The sequence below is a fragment of the Ricinus communis genome, chromosome 5, assembly GCF_019578655.1.
Source record: "Ricinus communis isolate WT05 ecotype wild-type chromosome 5, ASM1957865v1, whole genome shotgun sequence".
Taxonomy (NCBI): domain Eukaryota; kingdom Viridiplantae; phylum Streptophyta; class Magnoliopsida; order Malpighiales; family Euphorbiaceae; genus Ricinus; species Ricinus communis.
This window is the reverse complement of record NC_063260.1, coordinates 7,535,846-7,559,909: the sequence shown is the minus strand read 5'-3', so window position 1 is coordinate 7,559,909 and position 24,064 is coordinate 7,535,846. Positions and strand designations below refer to the sequence as shown.

At 31.4% G+C, this 24,064-nt stretch overlaps 4 protein-coding genes across 6 annotated transcripts; 3 read left to right on the top strand and 1 right to left on the bottom strand.

The window, feature by feature from the left end:
- Nucleotides 1–943: 943 nt before the first annotated feature.
- On the bottom strand, nucleotides 944–2,392 carry LOC8277459 (gibberellin 2-beta-dioxygenase 4). The gene is made up of 3 exons (XM_048373546.1): nucleotides 1,947–2,392; nucleotides 1,324–1,651; nucleotides 944–1,204 (listed from the first exon to the last, which is right to left on the bottom strand). The coding sequence occupies exons 1-3, from the start codon at nucleotides 2,390–2,392 to the stop codon at nucleotides 944–946; spliced, it is 1,035 nt and encodes a 344-aa protein (XP_048229503.1).
- An 897-nt stretch (nucleotides 2,393–3,289) lies between these two features.
- On the top strand, nucleotides 3,290–12,146 carry LOC8277460 (polycomb group protein EMBRYONIC FLOWER 2). The gene is made up of 15 exons (XM_015727325.3): nucleotides 3,290–3,481; nucleotides 3,643–3,787; nucleotides 3,920–3,975; nucleotides 4,255–4,319; nucleotides 5,755–5,807; nucleotides 6,075–6,128; nucleotides 6,206–6,265; nucleotides 6,714–6,760; nucleotides 6,865–6,998; nucleotides 7,307–7,577; nucleotides 8,800–8,848; nucleotides 10,038–10,121; nucleotides 10,986–11,065; nucleotides 11,221–11,310; nucleotides 11,735–12,146. Exons 2-15 carry the CDS (start codon nucleotides 3,662–3,664, stop codon nucleotides 11,871–11,873), a joined length of 1,308 nt encoding a protein of 435 aa, XP_015582811.2. The 5' UTR covers nucleotides 3,290–3,481; nucleotides 3,643–3,661; the 3' UTR covers nucleotides 11,874–12,146.
- A 932-nt stretch (nucleotides 12,147–13,078) lies between these two features.
- LOC107262298 lies at nucleotides 13,079–15,960 on the top strand. Of its 2 annotated transcripts, none has more exons than XM_015727316.3 (6): nucleotides 13,079–13,203; nucleotides 13,904–14,028; nucleotides 14,163–14,301; nucleotides 14,385–14,507; nucleotides 14,595–14,685; nucleotides 15,409–15,960. In XM_015727316.3, exons 2-6 carry the CDS (start codon nucleotides 13,952–13,954, stop codon nucleotides 15,576–15,578), a joined length of 600 nt encoding a protein of 199 aa, XP_015582802.1. In that variant the 5' UTR covers nucleotides 13,079–13,203; nucleotides 13,904–13,951; the 3' UTR covers nucleotides 15,579–15,960. The 2 variants fall into 2 exon arrangements, with proteins under 2 accessions (XP_015582802.1, XP_015582803.1); XM_015727317.3 differs by having other exon boundaries at nucleotides 13,170–13,318.
- A 4,688-nt stretch (nucleotides 15,961–20,648) lies between these two features.
- On the top strand, nucleotides 20,649–23,853 carry LOC8277463. Of its 2 annotated transcripts, none has more exons than XM_015727320.3 (8): nucleotides 20,649–20,837; nucleotides 20,957–20,993; nucleotides 21,096–21,317; nucleotides 21,836–21,871; nucleotides 22,007–22,269; nucleotides 22,447–22,483; nucleotides 22,582–22,838; nucleotides 22,962–23,853. In XM_015727320.3, the coding sequence occupies exons 1-8, from the start codon at nucleotides 20,811–20,813 to the stop codon at nucleotides 23,616–23,618; spliced, it is 1,536 nt and encodes a 511-aa protein (XP_015582806.1). In that variant the 5' UTR covers nucleotides 20,649–20,810; the 3' UTR covers nucleotides 23,619–23,853. The 2 variants fall into 2 exon arrangements, with proteins under 2 accessions (XP_015582806.1, XP_015582807.1); XM_015727321.3 differs by having other exon boundaries at nucleotides 20,649–20,841.
- Nucleotides 23,854–24,064: the final 211 nt, after the last annotated feature.

Here is a 24,064-nt window from a genome sequence, read left to right as displayed (position 1 = left end):
GCTAATTAGGTTTGCTACGGGTTTCAGAGGATTTAAATCTATTCATTTTCTAGCGCCGATTACGGCCCCACAGATCGGGTCATGACAAAATAATCCAGGTAACGAGAATTTTTGTCAAGTACATAACATGTTGGGGATGCAAGGAAAATATCCAATTAAACCGGTGATGATAAGAAATGTCAATGAAACAAGCAGATTCATGACTTGAAAGGTTGTGCACAGAATAAATAGGGTAAAATTTTATAATGCCTTTGCTACTTTTTTTTTTCTTTTCAACTTTTTATTCCAAATGTCAAACCTATATTTTCTTTTATGTCAGCCCATTGATGAATTGAATAAGAGCAAACATACATTTACCAAGTCCTTAATCATACTATGAACGTATACTTTGATTTGTTTATTCTGTTTATTTCTTGTCAGGTAGGGCTGAATCCATTAACATACGAAGTATTCAAAATCTATGAGACATGTACATGTCATGGATGAGAAACGAGTGGGTTGTTACTACTGGCAATTGGTGATCAAGTCACCAAGAAAATTTTATGTGTTACCATGACCACGAGACTTGCAATTAATAATTATATTACTAGGCCATTTGGTCAAGTTTTAATAGATTTGAAACAATACATGTCTGCAAGTAAGGTCACGGATCTACTAGTTTAATTGTATTGGATAATGTAAAAAAGATTGAAAATAAATATGAATATTCCATTAATAAGTATATCTTGATACAAAAATTAAAAGTAAATATCAAATATAAAAAATTTATTCTTAATAATCATCAATCGCATTAGGAAGTGTCGATATATATCACTACAATTGCATTTCAATAAATAGTTTCACATAGATGTGAGGATGTTATTATATATATATATATATTTATCCGCCTCCAAAGATTATGTATCGTAATTATTCATTGCAACATTATTGAAGTTCCAATTACCTATTGCATCTTAGAAATATGGTATCTGTTGAGTGCTGTTTTACCCACAACTCTCTTTTGAGACAAAAGTTGCTTCCTGAAATCACCCCAAGTGAAAGGCCGATATTTTCTAGGATTAGTATTTAGATCAATGAATTGTGGGAGGGAGTCTATGATGGTACGACTATTGGGGCTAAGGAAGTATGCTGCTGATAGCCTGCTCTTCTCTTTGTTGACAACTGCTCTGTGCACAACACTTTTTAAGTTCCCATTTGTCCATGCCTGAAAAGCATACATCCCGACAAAATTATTCATCTAAAAAACCTAATGGTTGCCATAACTTTAGCAGAATTACTTAAAATATGGACTTATGGTGATTGAAGGAGATAGAAGAAAGTTACTTCAAGGGTGTCACCAAGGTTGATGACAAAGGAATTTAGGACAGGGCAAACTCCAATCCATTGATTGTCATTCTTGAGAACTTGAAGGCCACCCACATCATCTTGCAGCAATATGGTTAAGGTATGGGGGTCTGAGTGGCTCCCTAGTCCAAGACATTTCTCTGGAATGGGGCATGGAGGATATTTGTTAACTCTCAAAATGGTTTCTTCTTTTGCTTCAAAGTTCCTTAAGAAGAAGTCTCGAGGTAGGCCTAATCCATGAGCCAACATCTCCAGTATTATCATCCCTAGTTTATCCAATGCTTGCATGTACTCCATCAAAGCATTGCTGCAAGTACCGAGAAAATCTTTCTTTTTTCTTTTTAAGTATGAATAATATATAATCACAGAATCAATATATATATATATATATATATAGATAAAATTTTCTTTTGGAAAAAGAGAAGTAATCTTATGAATTATAATGAATTTATGTAATACATGTATGATTTTTAATGAGTTAAAAGAATCTAATTTTTTTTTTTTTATATTTTGGATCAGAAATCAAAGATGACAACAATGGCATATAATTACCTAAATGGTTGATATTGATCATCATACACCTTTCTTGCAAATGAAACTACCTGTTCTTGAGATTGAAGCAACTGTATAATCTCAGCCCAGGGTAAATTTTCCCATAATCAGGATTTGAGGCAGAGTAACCTAGAGGAAGGTTGGTTGATCTAGCAGCCTTCATTTTCTGCTCCATTGAAAGAGCGAAAAACTCATTCACATGAACTTTAAATTTCTCTATGGTTTCCAAAGCAATCCCATGGTCGACTAACTTGAAAAATCCCCATTTAGCACTAGCATTTACCATTTCTTGGCAAATATTATCATATTCCTGGTCCTTTCTCTCATCAAAAACTCCTTGGAGACTTATAACAGGAATGTCATCATCTCCATTTGCAAAGCTGTTATGATCAATTGCTGGCCATTCTTCTTCAGACCAAATGAAGTTTCTAACACATAATTTTTGACCCACACAAGAGAGTGACTCAACCAGTTGCTCTTCAAGAATAGATGCCATAATTGAAGTTAATCTCAATGACCAAGCTCTTTGGTAGGTGCAATTTTTTTTATATACATGAACAATGAATTTTTAATTATATGATCAGCTTAGCCTATGTTTACATTGCTTTAATTAATTCAAATTTTATTGTTACGAAGATTCTGATGGATACTAGCTAGGATGCAATTTTGTTCATGTATGGTTGTAAAGATTCATGAATTTTAGATGCTACTGTGGGTTATATAGGTTATGGTGATTGGCCGGCCTGGCCATTGGAATATTATAATCTTAGAAGACAAACTCTTTTTAAGTTCTTCAACTCATAGAGATTATAAATGGAAATTTTTTAACAAATATATTAAGATTCAGTTATATTAACTTTTTTTCTTTAAAACAATAAAACTTTGCATTTATTTTTCGATTATTTTTCAATTATTTTTAGTTGTTCTTCAATTATTTTCGATTATTTTTTAATTCATTTCGGTAGTTTATTTTCAGTTGTTTTACTAAGAAATAATCAAAAAATAAAAATAAATTAAAGCTGTAAATTTAAAAAAAAAATTAAAAATTATTTTTAATAATTTGATACAGTAAGAATAAAAAAAATAAAAAACAGTAAACTTGATATAAAAAAACAAAAAAAAAAAGTTTTTCCATTATAAATCATTGGAATTTGAAGTCATTGTCCTCTTATACAGTGAAGTTATGGGCTCTGATGGGCCAACGGAAAGAAAGTGCCTAACAACATAAAAAGAGTACAGAATCCAGGCCCATTCTGTCATTTCAATAAAAAGAAAAAGTGATTTTCTGAGTCTTCGTAACTGGTAACGGCCGTATTAACTGCCCATGGTTAAAAGAGCCAGTTAGAAACCAATTCACAATTAATTACAAATATAAATAAAAAATAAAAAGGAATGTAAATAACATAATACTAATAAAAAGAGAACTGGTGCTGTCTGGTCTCTGTGTCAGGAGTCTGGTCCCAATCTATAGTTGTCTTAAGTTTTACAATTCGTTTTCAGTTAGCCAACCTAACAACTAGACCTAGCCGTTGGTTCCTCGAAACCTTCAATTCACTCACTTTCCAGCAAAAAGTTTTCAACTTTGGTAAAATTTCTTTCACCCTTTATAATTTATTGTTAAGTTTGATTTGTTTAAGAAAGTTTGGTTTCAATCTTTGAATTGGTACTGTAATTAAGTTAGGTCTTTGGTTTTATGTTTGACTGCATATGATGAAAAAGGAATTTATGAAAAGTGGGAATTTTTAGTTTTGTAGAGGAGGAGGAGATGTGTCATCAGAATAGTTGTGTGCATTTGTCTGTTGAGGAAGCAATTGCAGCTGATGAAAGTCTTCTAATTTATTGCAAGCCCGTTGAACTTTACAATATTCTTCACCGTCGTGCTCAATTCAATGTAATGTCTCTTTTATAATTTTTTCCTTTTCTGGGTCTTATCTATTTGTTTGTTTGTTTTTATTTATCTTGTGTTGATCAGGGTTTAGTTTTATTATCTTTACTTTAAAATCAAATGCTTTTTATGGCGTAGCCTTCATTTCTTCGAAGATGCTTGCGTTATAAAATGAAAGCAAGCCGTAAAAGGAGGTATGAGCTTCCTTCTTATTAACTTTGGCCTTTATACCGTTACTTTTTTTTTTTTTTTTTGCATTAGATTTTATGCCATTGATGATCATTAGTTCTTGTGATGGTGTTGAATAATTAATGTGGTTTAAATATGTCCTTATTCTTGTAAGTTATAAGTTAGAAAACCTTTCTTTACTCATTAAGTTCAGAGGGAGAAGTTTGCAATTATCAGTTTATCATTTCTAGCTCTGTGGCCTAGGCACTAGGGATTGACCTTTCTGGGTGAATATGCTTGATTAGGTTGGCGGCTGGAATTGTGATTTTCAACTACAGAGATTACAACAACAAACTGCAAAAGACTGAAGGTGTTACACTTCTCTTTTCTTTGGGGATGGGGGTGGGGGGTTGGGAGGATGGTATTCTTTGTGCTTCTGGAGAATGCAATTGATGCTCTTGAATGTTACTTCCACAATTTGCAGTAGGAGTTTCTTAAGTTATCCAATTACTTATATGTTTTAACATCTGGAGTGGAATACATGTGACTGCCTTCCTTGAATTTGAATTTGTTATTTTTTCATTTATTATTTTATTAATTTTTTTCCTTTTTTACAGTAAATTTGCAGTAGGAGTTTCTTAAGTTATCCAATTAGTTATATGTTTTAATATCTGGAGTGGAATACATGTGACTGCCTTCCTTGAATTTGAATTTGTTATTTTTTTCATTTATTTTTTTATTAAATTTTTCCTTTTTACAGTAAATTATGCTTGACATGGGATCAGATCGTTATTACAAACTCCTAACTGTTCAGCTACCCCACTTTGAATTCTATAGAATTCTAATGCGCACAACTTAACTTGCATTTCTATTCTAGACTTATTTTATTCCTGATATTGATGTGTGTTACCATGGTGTCATGTCTTATCTTGAAAGATTGGTGCTTAGCATCTTGAATACTATTGCAATTCATAAGGTGATATCGATCCAATCCAATACTTTAAATGAGTTCAATTTACATAGGATGTTAAAGTTATTTGCTGGGAAAGAACTCGTTAACATCTTGTTATAACTTTGCCTTTGAGACTAAAATTAGATCATCACTTAAATGTGCATTGATCTCTTCTTGCCACTTGTCAATTCAATGTTTAATTGTTTCACCCCCTGTTCAAAAGCTCATTGAGTAACTTTTCCATCCAATGACCATTAAAATGAACTAATAATAATCAATCTTTGCACAATCTGTGAAACCACTGGGTATTGAATACTTCCATCAACTGCCTCCCAATTGCTTTTTGCAATTGTGGATGCATGGTATCGATAAGCTTTTCTGTCCTATTGTGCTTTGATGTGATTGTTAGACTTGGATTGAAAAATTGGAATTGACTGGATAGGGATATGAAATGATTGAACCTCACACTGTTATCAGACAAATTGAAGATACTATTATGACTCGAGTTGTTATTCTGTTAGTATAGTGGTCTTGGGAACTAATCTGGATGAGATGAGTGATTTCAAATCAAAATGAGGAATCTGTAAGCAAAGACCTGGGGTTATAATATAACTATCGGCATCTTTTGTCTGTTCAAAATCTCTTTTCGGCACTTAAAAATGAATTTATCTCTTTTAATTTAGCAAATTATCTGAATTTCTGTTGACAAATAGCTCAACTATATTTTAAAACTTTTATTGGACTTTACATTTTCCATGTGCTGCATGTGTTCTTTGTTATCAGTGAACATGGTCCTGTTAAAAATGTTTCTTCTGGAGCTGCTAACCATTGCCTGTACTTTCTTTACTTGCAGTCACTGAAGACTTTCTGTGTCCATTCTGCTCGATGATGTGTATGAGCTTTAAGGTCTGTTTGATAATTGTGCTTAAAATTTTTATTTCCTTATTTCTAACTCATTACCATGAAATATAAGTTATGAGCAATCAATAAGGCACCTGAAATTAGAGTCCTGTAGAAAAATAACAAAATTATAGATTTTTTGGCAACATTATGGATTTATTTAAAACTTAACTTTGTAATCCTGCATAAATTATTGACTATCCCTTTAATGTTGTTAAATGCATTTTACTCACTTATACACTCAGAAAGGAACGCTTTCAATTCTGTTTGCAGGGTTTACGGTACCATTTGTGCTCTTCACATGATCTATTCAACTTCGAGTTCTGGGTTGGTAATAATAGTTCACCACTTTTTTGTGCATTGAATGCTTCAATAAATATTCATCAAGAAACATCTGTTTATAGGTGAATGAAGAGTACCAAGCAGTGAATGTCTCTGTGAAACTCGACAGATTCTTATCTGAGGTATGAACATTATTCATCCTGGATAAGTATTGGCTATTTTTCTTTTCTTTTTCGCTTTAGTGTTGGAAAGTTCATTTTCTTATCGCAAATACATAAAGCAACTCAAATTGAACTGGGAACCTGGCAACTAGTTGTGTCCTTGGAATCTTCGCATAATTGTTTCTTGCTTCCTGAGGGACCCATCAAAATGTGGTTCCAATAATAGAGCCAAACTTATGTAAGCATGAAGAATGAAGAATATGCTACATCTGTATCTAGTTTCTATGCGACAAGGATTATGCAGTTTAATGCATTGCTACCCCCTTGACATCCTTTTTCTTAATGTGTGGGCTGGGGCTATCTGTCCTTCAGTTATCATTTGTTTTCTATGATGAGCATCATACTAGACCTTCAAGTTTGACAGAAGCATGCATAAAATTCTCTTCTAGCTATTTACATCTATGTACAGACTGTTGCAGATGGAGTAGAGCAAAGACAACAAACATTCTTCTTCTGGTAGGTTTTAGATCTCCATGTATAACTTCCATTCTTTTTATCAATATTCATCTTTCTGTTAGCAAAATAGTGGGAACTCAAATGGCTAATAAATTGTATTACAGCTCAAGGCCTGGAAGACGGAAATCAAGAAACCATGATCATAATGAAAAGCAAGTTTGCGTACAATTCTTGGAGTTGGATTCACCAAAACTACCCTTGGAAGGCATAAATGAGGGATTTTTGAGGAAGGATGATGGTAAAATTTCTGTTCTAATACCGAAGTTGTTACTATCATTAATCTTCAAAAATTCCAGCTTTAAGACTAGGTTTTATCTGATATTATTTAATTTTAATTCTATAAAAAGAGATATTTTCTCTATTGCACTGCGCATTTGCTAAAATTACCAGGATGCAGGTATCATCTTTTAGTTCTTTTCATCATAATCTTTCTGTATGGAGGACTGCAATTTGAATTCATAATTTGAAGTGTTATATTTTTTATCGATATTCATGTTATAGATGTTAAATCTTGGATTTATATCTTAGATGTTTTATCTTGTATAGGTGAGAATGCTTCCAAGTCATCTTCTAGTGAGAAAGATTTGCATAATTCAAGGCATGGAGCAGAAAACTATGGTGTCGAGTATCCTAATGTTGAGTTGATAGAACGTGTCGCATCAAGTTCTAATATCTTAGGTGTTTCAATTGCAAAGGCTCAATCTTCTGTGGACTCTGAGTGTGTTAAATCACTATGTGGAAGCGATCATTCTCTGCCAGCTGGGATCCATGTTGCAAAAGCAAGGAAGTTAACAGTGGAACGGTCAGACCCTAGAAAGTATGTTAACAATTGCTTCAATATTCCCTATTTATTTCCCCAGGATTCTAGTGACCCTTGAACTATGAAGCACGGCATGATAGGATGCTGTCATGTTAACACGACTACTTTTAATAAGTTAGGACAGGATACGAGATGAACATGTTATTTAAATATATATTATATCATATTTAAATTATAAGCACATAAAATTATTCTCATGTAAACAATATACTAACAAAAAAATTAATTTATCACATAAATAATTTAACTTTTTTAATAATAACTTTATGTATATATATGAAATAAAATTTTATCTGTGTGTGCCTTATATTTTCTTATAAATTTGTCAAAAGTTAATTATATTTTATAAAATATTATGGGCTAATTACATTAAAGAATTTTATTTTAGGGCCAATTATCAATCGCCTGTAAATTTTGGGGTTAAATTGTTATTTAATCTCATCTTTGAAATTTTCCTGCAGTGTTATGTCCGTGAAAATAACAATAATAAAATATTTTGACATATACGCATGTCGACATGTGTCGTGCGCATATCCGTATTGGAGAAGTGTTTGATACGGAAACTTCACCCTTTCAGAAGTCCCGGTGCCTTCTAGCCCATGAATCTAGAGAAATAAGAAAAAAGAAAAAACCTGACCTCCGAAGTCTTTCGTATTTGAATTAAATGGCTTTTAGGTCTTTTCAGAGTAGAAAACAGCATGTGCTTACTACGATGTCTGCATGCATACATTTCAAGTAGGGAACTTTGTTAAAAAGGTGGTGTCATGGCTCTTCTAACCTCTCAGGGAGAGTTATGCTCCTTTTTTAGGCAGTTCTAAATAGAGCATTAGTTTGAATCGCCGGACATCTCTAAATATGGTAGCCTTAAGCTGATATTGTCTTTATCTTAGCCAATGCAAATCTTGATCCCTTATGCATATAGCCATATATTTTTTTTTGCAAAAGATTTTCTCTTGCGGTGATGCTATGTTATCCTTTTCTTTTGGTTCCTGCCATTATCTTTTCTGGAGAAACCTGTTTTACCCGCACGCCACTCATATATGAACTCCATATATAGCCTTACAGTATTCGCTCTTAGGATGTGTTTTAGTGGTACAAACCACAGTTATATTCTCTGCTTCTCATGAAATTTAAAAAATTATTAGTGAGATTGTTTTATTTTAGTCATGTACACTCTTGGGATGCTAATTGAATTTCTTTTGTAAATTTCATCTTTCAGTCGTGTACTCCTACAGAAACGACAATTTTATCACTCTCATAGAGTTCAGGTGATTAATTACCGATGGTCCTTTTAGTAATTTTGTATTTCTTCATCTATTTTGCTTCAATTGTTTTCCATTGGTTCTCTGCATAATCTTCAGTTCTTGATGCGATTAATTTGAAAATTTATGCTCTTTATAGTAAATGAAAATCTCACTAATAATACAATATGCCAAGATTTTAGGGTATCTTGCCATTATTTTTTCCCTTTAAGCTTGGCCTATATGATTCAGATGGTATGTGGTATTTTCTCAAGTGAATAGAACTGTGATTATTATGATATTTGTATAACTAACATTTCTAACCTGCTTTCTTTTTTTAAGTTGTATTTTTAGGTCTCTAATGTACTGAATGCTATTTCATCACAATTTTTCTTTTACTTGGGAATATAGTTCCTAAGAACCAGTATTTTTGAGATGCTTCATTTAAATAGGCTGACATTTGTCTTGGTTATATGAGGGGCATTGCACCAAGACAAACTAATGCCTGATTTTTGAATGCAAGAGTAAAGATTATTATTTCTGGTTTGATTTTGTTGAAACTCTACGAATGTCTTTTTCCTTTGTTATATTTTGTTCTTTTAATTTCATTCTTATTTGTGGCAAATTGCTTTTGTTTTTAGTTTGTTAAATCAAGCCTGTAGTTTGTCAAGCCTTTTCTTTTTTCCATTAGTATTGATAGCTGAATTTTATATTATTTTATACATAGAATTTAGAGTCTTTTTAATAAATTTATATTTTATTTATAATTTTTATCATTAAATTATAAACCGCAACGTGCGGGATCATAGACTAATTTCAATAAGGACAATCAAACTCTTTTGGAGGATAGGCATGCTCAGGTGTATTAGCAAGAAACTATGCAGAGCTTTATTTTAATGCTCGTAACTTTCATAAATATGGCTCTCAATTCAATAGTGTTCGAAGTCAGGTTGCCCAAAATGAAGATACTCTTGTTGGTAGAGGTGGCAAAGATTTATCCTTGATGATGCATATTTATTGTGTTTCAACATAACACTGTTTCCATTTTAAAATCATAGCTGAACATAGCTCTCATTATTACTTAAATTTTCAATTTTGCTATTTCTGTGAATAGGTCCTTTCTAGATGCTTGCAGAAGTTTTTGCTGTTCCATAAATTGCTGTGTTCTTTTCTTCCTTTTCACTATCCACCAATAATTTTCTTTTTGTTCTTGAAGCCTATGGCTCTGGAACAAGTAATGTCAGATCGAGACAGTGAAGATGAAGTTGATGATGACATTGCAGATTTTGAAGATCGAAGGGTATGTTTGATGGTTTTGCTTATTTTTCCTTGTTACGATTCTTGTTGCAGCAGTAAAACTTGCTTTACTGAATTTCACATTTTATGGAACTTGTTAGTAATTTGAAGACCTGCTTCAACAAGAAATTATTTTGCTTTTTCTATTACTCAATGATATTTTATAACAACTCATGTATTTGTATGTTTGATGCTGGGCAAATCTGTGGCAAAAACTTAAGTTGGGATATCGCTAAGCCCATTTCAGTAAGAAATTGCTGCTACGGTTTCTTGTAAGCTAATATTGACAATTCTAGTTATGGTCCTGTAAGCCAAGAATGATAGTTTCCAGTTATTAAAGAACAAAAATTGAGATATGTGGTCTATTTGCATTGTTTTGATTCAGAAATGGCACTACACCAGAATGCTCAAACTAAAAAATGTACTTTTCACTCCTCAAGTTGGATCTATTTGAATTTAGTTCTAAAGTACTTGGTCCAATGCATGCAAATTAAAAATTGGAGTATTTTCTGTAAGCTGCTATGTTTTTTTTTTCATTTAGATTAATATCTTCATCTACTACAAGACAAAGTTTTAGACTACTTGAAATTTTCTTTAGCTAGATGTGATTTCAGCTCTGACAAAATGTCACAGAACACTCATGAAGAATTGTGGGCAATGGTTTCAGATTCTCTAGCACCCGCTGATAGAATTATTTGCTGGAGTATGGGGAATTCCAGCTCGTTACTAAACACTTTCCTAAATCTGTATTTAGTGTTCATAGATGAGATATTGCTTTAAAAATTATCACATTGTATTTGTTTCTTTTTGCCCTCTCTCTTTCATTTTTCTTATGTTCTGCCATGTTCATGTTCTGATATTCTTGCAGATGCTTGATGACTTTGTGGATGTTAGCAAAGATGAGAAGCAACTTATGCATTTTTGGAACTCATTTGTGAGAAAGCAAAGGTAATTATTCTAGCTGTGCAAACTGATTCTTCTTTTTCTCTGTAAGCTGAGATGTTAACAAAAACTCATCAGCTTCTAAGGAAAGAGATGATGCATGCGATTTTATTAGAGACAAAAAAAATATTAAAATTAGGTTTCTCTTGTCACTGTGGCAGGGTGCTGGCTGATGGTCATGTTCCCTGGGCATGCGAGGCGTTCTCAAAACTTCATGGACAGGAACTGGTTGGATCTCCTGCTCTCTTTTGGTAATGTTCCTGATTGATTTCTACCTTGTATTTTCTGGTCATTGCTTCTTAAGTTTATTCATTTTATTTTCTTAATAATTTCACTTTGACTTGTAAATGGATGCTGCAAGCTATGCTTTACCAGCTATTCTAAAGTTAGACAGGTAGCCATGTTAATTTTTATGACAACATGAGTAGAATTATAACCCTACTGTACAAAACCTAAGCTATTTGAAAAGCTTCTTACTTGAAAACCATATTCGGTGACAGTCACATTAATTGGTAGCTTTTCATGGATGGAAGTTGTAGATCAATTCAGAAGGCTGTGTTTTTCCTAGCATGTTATTGCTTTTAAAGCATGATTACACCTTATTAGCTTCTTGAGTTCGCATTTAGATTTATCATGGATATTTATTCTTGAGACGTAAATTGCCCATGGACTCAGGTGTTGGAGGTTATTCATGATCAAGCTTTGGAACCAGGGTCTTCTTGATGCATGCACAATGAACAACTGTAATTTGATACTCGAAAGAAGTCGGGATGAGGGATCTGATGCTATGAAAACCGAAAAAGGAAATGATTAGTGACATAACATAATAGTCTGGAGTACACAGATGACAGGATAAGTGACATAGTTCTTATGTTCTGCTGTTCTTAACCTATTCTTTTGTTTCCTCAATCCTCACTATTATCATTCAGCCATTACTGGGGAATAGGTAATTTAACATTTTTTTTCCTGTACAATGGAAGGGAATTAGGCTCCCTTTTTGCTGTTGTAATCTCATTCAATACAAGCTCACATACTTTCTCTGTTTAACCTTTATTCAGTTTAAGAAGGATGCCATTTTTGCCTCTGATATGAGCTGCAGTTGTCTAATATAACAACATTTAATATGCTTGGTTAGTTACTTTATGTTTTATAATCTTTACCAAAATCATTATTCTTTTTCACCAGTCACCCCATTTTTCTTTTCTGCCAAAAGGGTTCTTATCAGATGGAAGAAGCCAAATGATATTTGAAATTTTCAGTTTATTAAGAATATAATTAAATTCATTTCACTTGCCAATAAGTTTCATATAATACCCATTCGATATTAATAACATCAAATATCATATAATTGAAAATAGTGATTTTCAAGCAAACTTTATGAAATTTCAGACATGAAAATTATCCATTTATAAATATTATTTATATCATTTATCAATTAAAAGAAGAAAAAGATAAAATAAAAGCTTCAATTTGCACAATTAAAGTTTTCATTAATTACTTTTCTTTTTCTAAGACATAACCTTTTTTTCTTATTACTTTATTGCTACTTCTAAATTACCACTTCCTAGTTTCTACTAAATTAAATTGTGATCAGTACAATTTTTTTTTTTCTAGCTTCTACTAAATTATGATCTTATGGTTTTGGTCAAAGAAAAACTCTCTTTTCAAGACCGATTCTCAATGTACTAAAATAATAATTATACATCTTTGTTTGATTTAAGAAAAAATATTTTCTTCAATATTTTGATAATCATATAATATAATTTTACTATAAAAGAAATTATATAATTAACTCAAACAATATTGCAATTTATCAAATAATTTAATAAGAAAAATTGAGTTAAATGTTTAAATTGGTTTTAAAAAAATATTTTCTTCAATGTTGTTTTAAAATTCAGTTAAATGTTTAAATTTTAAAAATTTTTATTCAAGTGTTATTTTGGTGTATAGACAATTTCTTTTCTTAAAATTGGGTTCTTTTATTTTTGTTTTTTAAATATTACAAAAAGAGAAAAATTGATTTTTAACTGTCGCCATGGAACGACGCCGTAACAGATGTCTTCACCAGACAGATCAAATAGAGAAGAAAAAAAAAAAATGGGGGGTGCTGGTAATGTGACTGGTGTTCCCTCACCTGGCTTGCCGTGAGTATCTTCTTACACAACATTCCTTTTTTACATCTCAACAACTCTAAAGTACTTTCTGTTTCTGCTGCTGTTGGCCATGAAGTTATGGCCTTAAATAAAATGGGGGGTGCTGGTAATGTGACTGGTGTTCGGTTTTCTAAGCTTGTAAATTGTTGTGCAAATTTAGGAAAAGTTTTGTTATGCATATAAGCTGTTTGATTCTTTGCTTCTCTTAGAAATGATATCTTTCTGAAATTTATATTCTATCGTCTAGTATCCGAGAAAATCAGAGGAGAGTCGGACAAGAAAAGAGAAAAAGAAAAAAGAACAGTTCTTTGATAAAATTTATATGTTCTGTTAATAGATTAATTGACTTAATTATGGTTAAATTCCAAATTTTCTTGTTGTCCCAGTTTATTTGCTTCTTAGGATGAGCTTGAACTTGTTCAATTTTTAAAAAAAAAAAATTATGGCTGATTACCAACTAAGCTTTTCTTGTATATTATGTAAGATAAGTATTTGGTTCTTAAAAGTCGTTTGCTTGATCATTTGTTGTTACTAATTTGCCAGCATTTATGTTATTGCTGTTTTATGCTTAATGGAGGTTTTAATAGGCATGGTTTTTTCTTTTTGTTTAGTTGCTTCTCTTCTAGGCATTGTGATGTTGCTATCTGGTAAAGGTGTTTTGTACTGAAATGGATGATGATGGTTTTATCAGGTTGAAAAAGCTGAATCTAAATATTGGGAGTTTTCTTGGGCAGCCACTATGCTTTGTCACTTTTTCATTCTGCTCTATGCTCTCGGATTCATCATAAGTATCTCTACTTGCTGTTATGGGGACATGTCAGTATACTCAAAAGGACATAAGAGCTTTTGGCTTTTGTTTACTTTTAGTTCTTTTCTGCAACGTGAAATTTACCTTTTGATGTATATTCTCTCTTGGAAGTGTGATTGTTTTGTTAATAATGATGTCACAGGGGTGAAAATAAAGTCTTGATTGTTGGGGAGGAACTGTGGAAGGAAACACTTAAATTACAAATGGGTTCTCGGATGTATCAATTGCAAGGGCTGAAATCACGTACTTGGTATGAAGTGAAGATATCATATCCAGCTTCTGTATGTAATTGTGTCATTTGATTGTCAACTCTTGCATGTTTTTGATTGTGAAGTGTTAATTCGGCTCATCTGTTGAGTAACAGATACCTGCTAGCTTTTCTATACAACTGAAGAAGGAGCGTTCAGACTTGGGAATAAACCGAAATAGGAAATTACTTAATACTGAAAAATTGATTTTCAAGACCCATAGTGATGGTAGTAATCAGGTTTGAATTTGTTGCTGAATATGTGGATCCACCTGATTGTGTTTTTGGAGTTCATTAAGAGTTTGATTCGTTTTCACCTTCTAATAGAGTAAATTGTACGTTTTGGTGACTGTGGAGCCTGAGGGGTTTGTTGCAATACGACATGTACCAGAGAGGCAGGACATCATATTTAACATAGGTATGGGATTCACATAACATGTCACGGTGTCAACTTTTGCAATTATTGCCTATTTGGTTTAGCCAACCTGTAATCGAATTTTAGGGTTTTTTATTATGTTTGATTCTTTTATTATTTATTTATTCATATTTCTGAATTTTCACATGCAATCACCTTTTTGCTTGTGAAATCTTTTTTCTTCTTGCATGATATTTGAGGCAAAAATTGTGTTAAAAGTAGCAATATATTTCTTAACGATCTTACCCATAAATATTACACTAGTTTTTCTATCCAATTTTGGCATTTCTCTGCATGGATATTCTAGTTATGATACTTTTGTATTCAAGTAGGTTGTGCTTCAAATTTGATTTAGGGGTCTAAACTTGAAAGTGAAGAATATTATAGTTCCTGATTTCGCTTTCTTCTTTCTGACATGTACCCCTCAGTTGTCTTTATAATTCTTCAATATGACAAATATGAACACTTTGTGATTTTGGAAGAGTTGGTGTGAAATCTCCAGATTATTTCTGAGATAAATTTGTCTTCTTTGATTAGCGAGCCTGTTCCCTCTCTTGTTTTGTTTTATCTCACAAAAATCCAATGAACGTTGCAGGAAGACATTCTTCTTTCCTTCTTTGCTCGTGTTTTGTATTGTCATCTAGATACATTTCATTTTCAATTTTTCCATAGCACCTGTTTCTTCTATTTTATAGTCTAAGATTATTGTCATTTACTTTTTGACAGTTTGCGATGAGTTGTTATTGGGCATCCCACATAAGGCTTGGTGGGTTGCAATCTTGGTGATGCTCTGTCTCGGACTGGCGATCATCATTCCTCGTTTTCTTCCATCATATCTGCTCCTAAGGAATGGAAGCCCCCAGTTACTAAATCAGAATTTTTCCAAAGAATATTGATAAGATGCCTGACAATGGCAGCTTCCTTTTTACTATGGTTCATTTGGCAGTGGACACTGACCTGCACGGGTGTTTGTTCAGTTCTAAAACTTCTACCTTGCGAAAATTGCATCTGCAGTTATTGCTAATGTTCAAAGTTAGTCCCAAAGTTTTACTCAGTGGGCAGACATTTCAGAGGGTGTCAGAATGCGCCTGTTGGTATCCAGCAACACTTGGGAATGACCTCTGGTACCATCTGCTTTGATTTGAAGGACTATCTCATGTATGCTAACGTCTACACAAGTGATACTTTCACTTCTTATGAAGTATTAGTTTTATCTGCAATTGTTTGAATGAATTCTTTTATCTAATTGGTTTACAAAAGTTTCCTGGATGTACAAAATGCATGAGCAAAATCTCTTCCATTCCAATTTCGCAATCCTTCAACTTGTTGGGAAAGCAAAGTTTCCAGCTTATCTTATAGCACATGGACCCGTGGAAAGGATCCTTTCAATGGCAAGAATGTAAGATTTTTGCCATTTAATCTGATCTTCCTATGTCATTGATCTCACTGCCTCAGCAGCATATGCAGATTCAGGAGGATCAACATTCAAATTTTGAAGGGCCAGCTCTGTGAGGTTCTTATCATTCTCGTCAATGTCCAGAACTGAAACTGAAAGGGAGTCGAAGGTTTCCGGAAAGGTCTTTTGTGGCCTGATCATACACGGAAACATGAGAGGATTGAAGTTGACAATGTCTTTTAGAATTTGATTCGGGCGATTAATCACTGAACTTATTGTCATTTTAGAATTTAATTAAGGTTAGTTATTATTATTCAGTTGGTTAAATTATTAAATGAATTATGAATTGTTCGATGTCCTTATAGGCTATTAAATTGTGTAAATGCTAGAAATAATATTGTATTATTATCGGTGTGTTGCGGAAAATTTTATTCGTGCCAAGAATTTTTGAAGTGGTGTTGGGTTGTAAAAATAAATTATTCTAGTCCGAAATTGCAAAAATTGCTTGGAAGCCGTTGAGGCCAATAATTTTATTGGCATAAAATGAAGTCTGGAGTCCCAAGTGAATTTTGAAAATTATATAGAAGTGAATTTTCTGCATGTTCTGAACCCGTTTTATCGGGAAAATTAGTTCAATTTTAAGAAAAATGCTGTCAGATTTTCAGTAAAATTCTTAAAGAAAAATTGTTATATTTCATTTATGTTTAATCACTTTCCGATCTAATCTAATTGATTCAAATTATTATTTCATTTAATTCTTATTTCTATATTAGGTAAAGGTTTCGAGTTAGTTTTAGGTCTTAGTGATCCACCAACTAGTTAGGAGCATTATTCTCCATCACGTTCCAGGTGAATGGATAAACTTATAACATTGTAATTTTTCTTAATATATATATATATATATAATAGAGTTTTAATAGAGTATTGATATGGTATATCTTACTATAATGTATAATGTTAATCTTCAAAAATTTCTAATTTTTATTTTAAAATTAATTTAAATTCTGAAATTTCTTACTTTTTTTATGACAAATATCAACAATATTTCTATTCCCTCTTCAAATAGAAATATTATCAAATAAGAGGGATTGTGAAACTGATAGACCGAAGGATAAGTAATTCGACTCATTCACTTCCAGATCATGAATGTTTGGAATCCATATTATACAAGGGGACATTGCTTTTGCTAATTCGAATTGAAGGGTGATATAAAATCGGTTTATTTCCCTCATCATATCCATAGTTAGCGCATTCATCCTAGTTAGAAACTCCAGCTCTGTATCAAAGTCACGGTCGATATCGTCACTATCATATATATATATATATATATATATATATATATATATATATATGTTCACCTATTTTATATATGTCAAATGCTTATTTTATGATTTTTTTTTAAATAAAAAAAATTCAAATTAGAAAGATGAAAAATATTTTCTATAGCACCTAACAGTAGACAATGATGTTTTAAATTGATTTTATTATTATCGAAGGATTGTAATGTGATTGAGATAATGTACACACTTATTTATGTAGCCTATGTGACTACACCTTAGGTGTCGGGTGTGATTTAAAAAATACTGTTTTTGGGATATCGCTCAGTATACATATACTTTTGGACTTATACTGGATGGTTACCTTTTGAGAATTTTTTCTGAGTGTGTATTATAGAAATTTGCGCTTTGGTATTGTCAAGTTAGACATCCATTGCATCCAAAACTGCTAGGAATCAGTAAGAGATGTTTATGAGTGTGCAAAGTATTTTATTACAATTCTAATTATTTATACTATTATTGTCGTTATTGTTGTCATCATCATAATAACTATTGCTACTAATATTATTGGAATATAATAGCAAGTGGTTTTACGGGTTATCTAGCCGAATTGATATTTGCATTTTCTTTTAAATATTTAGCATGATGTATAACTTTTCATCAGTTTTTCCTTATTATTTATTTATCCTCTCACTGAATTCTTTACTTATTCCTTTATTTTTCTAACATTTTCAAATTTTTTTGCTGCTCACTAATAGGTTTTTTTTTTAGCGTTGTCCTCATTTCCACTTCATCAAAATTCAGCTTTAATGGAGGTTGGACCGATAATCTTAGTTATTATTTTTATTATTCTGAACCACACACTATCTTGTTATTAGCAGATGGGCTTTTTGAATTATTTTGTCACTTTTATTTTTATAACTCAGGCTTACATGTTCCTAGGTTTTGAAATGTTGCGAATTTGATATTTAAGAATGGATATCCTAATGTACTAGTTTATCATTTTATGAGAAATATTCTAAGAATATGTTGATAAGTTATTATAGTATGTAACTATTGCAGTCTCCATAGCCCCCACCTATTAGTGTAACAATCAGATGTTACAAAATAAATGTGTTATAATAATATATATACTAAATATATACCTAATGCATATATTAAAAATACTAAATGTATACTCACATGTTTTGAAATGGATATGAAAAAGTACCTAATATATACCTTCTGTTAGTGGCGATTCTAGAAAATTTAATCAGTGGGGTGTTAAGGAAATTAACATAAACTAAAGACAAATATAATAAATAATAAAGATCAAAAAAATTCTTGTCAATATAAATAAAATAAAAAAGAATTAATAGAAACTAAGAATTAAAAATAAAAAAATTAATAAAGATCCAAGATAAATTTATAAAAATTTGAAAATTAAAAATAATCATAAAATATTAGTGAGGGCAGTAAATAAAAATTTAAAACAAGTTAAAAAAAAGAGTAAAAGTATTAAAATGTGATTCCTTGTCAGTAGGGCGGTGGCTCCCATTGACCTTTAAACAGAATTGCCACCGCCTATTGTATATCAAACATATACTAAAAATATGAAATTGATACAAAAATAAGTTTTAGATACTAGTTATGTATATCAAATTAATATTATAAAAAATGGTTATTAAACATATACTAAATATATACTAGAAAATTAAATTGTATAAATATTATAAAAATATATACCAAATTATTAATAACTTATACCATTTATAAAGAAAGTGTACCTAGCATATATTACCATATTGTTGAAATAATTTTTTAACTTTTAATTTTTTTTTTTAAATTTAACAGTAAATTTTTAATATTTTTCTTAATATTTATGAAAAGATCCCTTTAATGGCAATTTATGCTCTGCACCCGATCCACCTTGCAGGGCCGGAGGCAGGGACATACTCGCAACTTGATCTGTTTTCTTTTTTTAAGATTTGAAATTATTATAAAATAAATTATAAAAATTAATATTATTTAATTTAAATTTATATTTATAAAAATTAATTTTCATTTTTATATTATACGATTACCATAATTATTTTAAATTTAACTAATAATGTAAATATAATATTTTTATGAATAATAATAAATTAAATAATTTTTAATGTCTCTTTTAATTTTCTTAATATACAAATTTAAATTTTATGCGTTAAAAATAGTAAAAATATTAAAATGTGGTAAAATATAGTAATACATATTAAAAATATTTATATCTTATATATATATATATTATAGATAAATAAAATTTAAAAATTAACATAATTAGTAATTTATTTTTTATTTTTCAATTAGTCATACTTTGGAGAATTAAAAATCAATATATTTTTGACAAATGATAAAATAAAACTAATATAATATAATTTTAAGAACTCTTTATATACTAAATTTTTATAAAATTAGTGAATGAAACCAATCTTTTACATATTTTCACAATTTAAATATTTTATCAATATGTAATTGATAATTTCATAATCAAAAGTGTTATTTTTGATAATGGAAATCAATATTTATCATTGATAAGATAATATTTATTATTTATTAGAATGATTTTATATTCAATCAATTTTTAGAAGTTCATTATTTTAGTGAAGGATATTTATTATTTATTATCTACATGTTTATTAATTTATTATTGTCAATTCAGTAATTATAAATTTATATATGTTTTCAAATCACCATGAAATATTTATTTTCAGATGAAAATGATGTTGATTTTTTATGAAAGTTAGATTTTTTTTTTGTGATACATATTAAATTACTTTTGTTATTGATATAAATATTAATCATTTATAAGTATAATATTCATTAGTTTGTTAATAGATATTCATTAATTTATCTAAACGGATATATATAAATTATTTTTACAGTTAGTAAACAAATAAAACGCCAAACTAAAATTATTTTATAAATATTTATACCGTGATACAAATATCATTTTAATAAAATAAAATTAATAAATAATAAAAATCTAGTATATATTTAATAAAATAAGTTAATAAATATTTATTATCAAGAACACAAATTGTAAAAAAAAAAAATGTTGTACTAGCCGGATTACATTACAATGCAGTGTGCAGGCTATAATTTCCCCTTGAAATATGAGGACAACATTCCTAGGCTAGCCCATGATGTAACCTCCTTAAACCAAAAGCCTTGGACCAGTGTTTAAGATTTTATTAAGGATTTTAGCTTTGGCCCAATAATATATCTCCTGCGGGGGGGGGGGGGGGGGGGGGGGGGGGGGCAAGGGGGCAGGAAGGAAAAGGAAAAACAATAGCGCCAAGTCTTGCCGCTAGATTTTGAAAAATAAAATTGAAACAATAGAGATTTACAAAAGAAAACAAGAAAAAAAAAAAAAAAGAGAAATCCTTCTTCCATTCTGGATTAGAAAAAGAGTTTTATCTTCTTCTCTGTGAATTCTGATGGAGTTAAACACCTCTGATCCTGAGGTAAGTATGTAGTCCTTCCTGTAATTCTCAAGCAACTCATTTCACTTTCTGCTTGTTTCCCGAGAAAAAGGAAAAAAGAAAACTTTTTAACCTTTTTTTTTTTGGGATTCCACTTGCAGATGCTTAATTCGTCTTACTCGCTTTCACTTCCGTCAGGTAAGCATGCATTAGTGTTCAGTTAGTTAAGTTTCTAAGATTACTGAAATGGGCGTGTTAGAATTTTATCTAAAACTGCGACTTTTTTTTTGGGTGTTGCAGAACCTCCGGATATAGGAAATTGGTTTCCTAGTTACAAATATGAATCTTTTGTGCTGGATACTTATGATGATGCTTTTGGAGGTTCTGCTTTTAAGGAAAGTGATTGTGATGGAGGTGATGGGTGTGTTGTTGATGGAGAGAAAAATATAAAGAGAGAAGGAAATTTGGGTGAATGTAAAAGAAATGGTAACAGTGATGATAAGCAAGAAGAGCAGGATCTAAGTAGGGTACTTTCTCTCTCCCTTTTCGTTTTAGTTCTCAATCATGAAATTAGCTCAAATCAACACAGTTTTTGGACTCATAACAAGTACTCTTATCATACATAGCTCCAATTAGGATCCTCTTTGTGGTTTTGATAATGAGGGTCGGTATTGAAGATTATCAGCAAATAAATGCACAAAGTATGCCTTTAGTTCTTAATTGCGTTCTATTAATTTATTCTGTTTTATAACAAGCAAAACTCATATAATTGTTTTGCATGAATTCATATCATCCTTGTGGTTTGTAGTACTTGATATGGGGATTAAATAACATCCTTTGTATACTTTGTGGTTTGTAATACTTGTTGTGGGATTCAATATTATGAATGAGATGCACAAAGTTTGCCTTTTTAGTTCTTAGTTGTGTTTTATTAGTTATTTTGTTGCCATTGATTTCTTTCCTCATTGTTTCAACTAATGATAAATAATATGCTAAAAGTTTCTCATATCTCACATATTCTCCTCTCCATCTTTTTACAGATCCAGATTCTGTGCACTCTCTATCACACCTTTCTGGCAAGTACCAATTCTTTGAAATGCTTTCACATGTTATGAAATTTTAGTAACTGTGGTTGGATGCTGATATAATCTAAGAAGGACATAAGATTCTATTTTAGGATGGTATAAAATTTGTTTTGTTTTATCTGCCAGAGCCTCCTCACATCAGAAACTGGTTTTCTAGCTATGTGTATGAGTCTCCTGAGCTGGATACACTTGATGATCTTAAACTATCAGTTACTAAAGAATGTGAATATGAGAAAGGAATGGCTTCCGAGGAAAACAATGGAACAAGGGAATACAATCTTCATGAGTCTAGGAATTCCTGGAATAGCAATGGAGCAGTTGCTGGTGGAGTAGCAATTAAGTGTGCGAATTCAATTGAAGACACGTCTAGCAACAAGACTTCAAGCCAGGTGCTTTTGCTCGATCCATCTTTTTGTACTTAATGCATTCTACACAATCATAGAATGGGTCCATAGCTTTATTCTAGTGAATCATGCTACTGATTTCTTTCATCATTCCATCATTCTCACGATTGAAGAGTTTGCATTTGACGATTTCTTGTATCTTAACACATCCTTGTATTGCAGATTCCTGATTCTTCACATTCATCTCCAATTCTGTTGGGTTAGTAGCACTTGCAAAAACTTTGAGATTTAGGGGATCTCGATCTTCTTCTTTTTATCCTTTCATAACATAATTTGTTTGAATTTTCTTCTTTTCAGAGCCACCAGACATTAGAAACTGGTACTTTAGCTATGTGCATGAATCTCCAGAAACCAATGAATGTGTTGGTAAAGAAACTGAACGTGGGGAAGATGGACTTGTTAATCATCATGAAGCTAAAGGAAGGAACTTGTGCAAATTTGGACAAAGTAGAAATACAGATGAAGTGATTATTGACGAGGAAGTAGGACCAAATGGATTTTTAAAGTTTGACAACTCTATAAGAGATGAGCTGGAAAACCAGTCACTGAATAAGGTATTTTACACTTTCTCATCCTTGTTTTTATTTTAGCACGAGGAAATTTTATATTCTTTTAAGGGCATTATACTTTTGTCCTCCAAAGTCGTTTTTATCCATTCTCAACTCTCCAAATGGCAGGGTAATAAGGCTCCAGGGAGTCCGAGCTCTTCTAATTGGGATAACTTGTGCTGTGAAAGGGGACAGAACCTGGAATATAAAATATGTACCAATCATCACAGTAGTTCAATCAAAGATCCTGAAAAAGAAAACTTGAACCATGAAGATCCTCCATGTAGACAGCAGCAGAAGCAAAATTTCCTCCAAGAAGCTGATGTTGTATCATGTAACGGCGACACGGATTCAAGCAATAACAGTAGGATATCTCCAACAAGGTTGTTTAGTGGGACTGCTCAAAGAGAAGACGTTTTATTAACTGTTGCTGGAGATTCAATGAGAAAACCAACTTGTGGAAGCAATGACAAAGAAAATGTAAGAAAAAAAGTGGAAAATGGTTTTGTGACAACAAAGAAGCACCGAGTGAGACCAAATGATGAGAATTCTTTCCCAAAGCCACAAAAGGTTTTATCAGAATGTTCAAGAAAGAAAAGGGAAACATCATCAGATGGAAATGATGCTATGGAAAGAAAGGTTTTGTGGGAAAGAACCAATTTAGAAGTGGAACATATTGATGCTATTGAAGTCACCGGGAAATGGCGGTGTCCTCAGAAGAGTAAACCGAACACTGGGCCTCCTTTGAAGCAGCTTCGACTGGAACGTTGGGTTCATAGGTCATAGAAGTTTCAATTAAGGAAAAAGAATTCATTCAACTGAGAAAGTTGCTTCAGTGTATTTTCTTTTGGGTGATTAGTACTTAAAGTTCTGATGATTCATTGATTATCCTGTCAAAGAAATGACTGAGGTTTTCTGTGGGCTATGGTCATTCTGTAATGCAGTTTAAGTGCCTAATTTCTGTACAATTTGTTTAGATCACATATATATTAGCAAGGATATCTGCATATGTTCTGACTTTTGAGGTGTTCTTCAGCCATAAAGATCAATGATCTCCGAGTATGAGTTTCTTTATTTTGGACTTGATAAATATTTTCTGCAACCTCAGAACACACGGGAGTTTGTAATTTGATATTTTATAAATTTATTTATTTATTAAAACGTGAACAGTCATTAAATATATAATAGAGCACAATCATTTTTCTAAACTCGCCATAAAATAAAAAATTCAG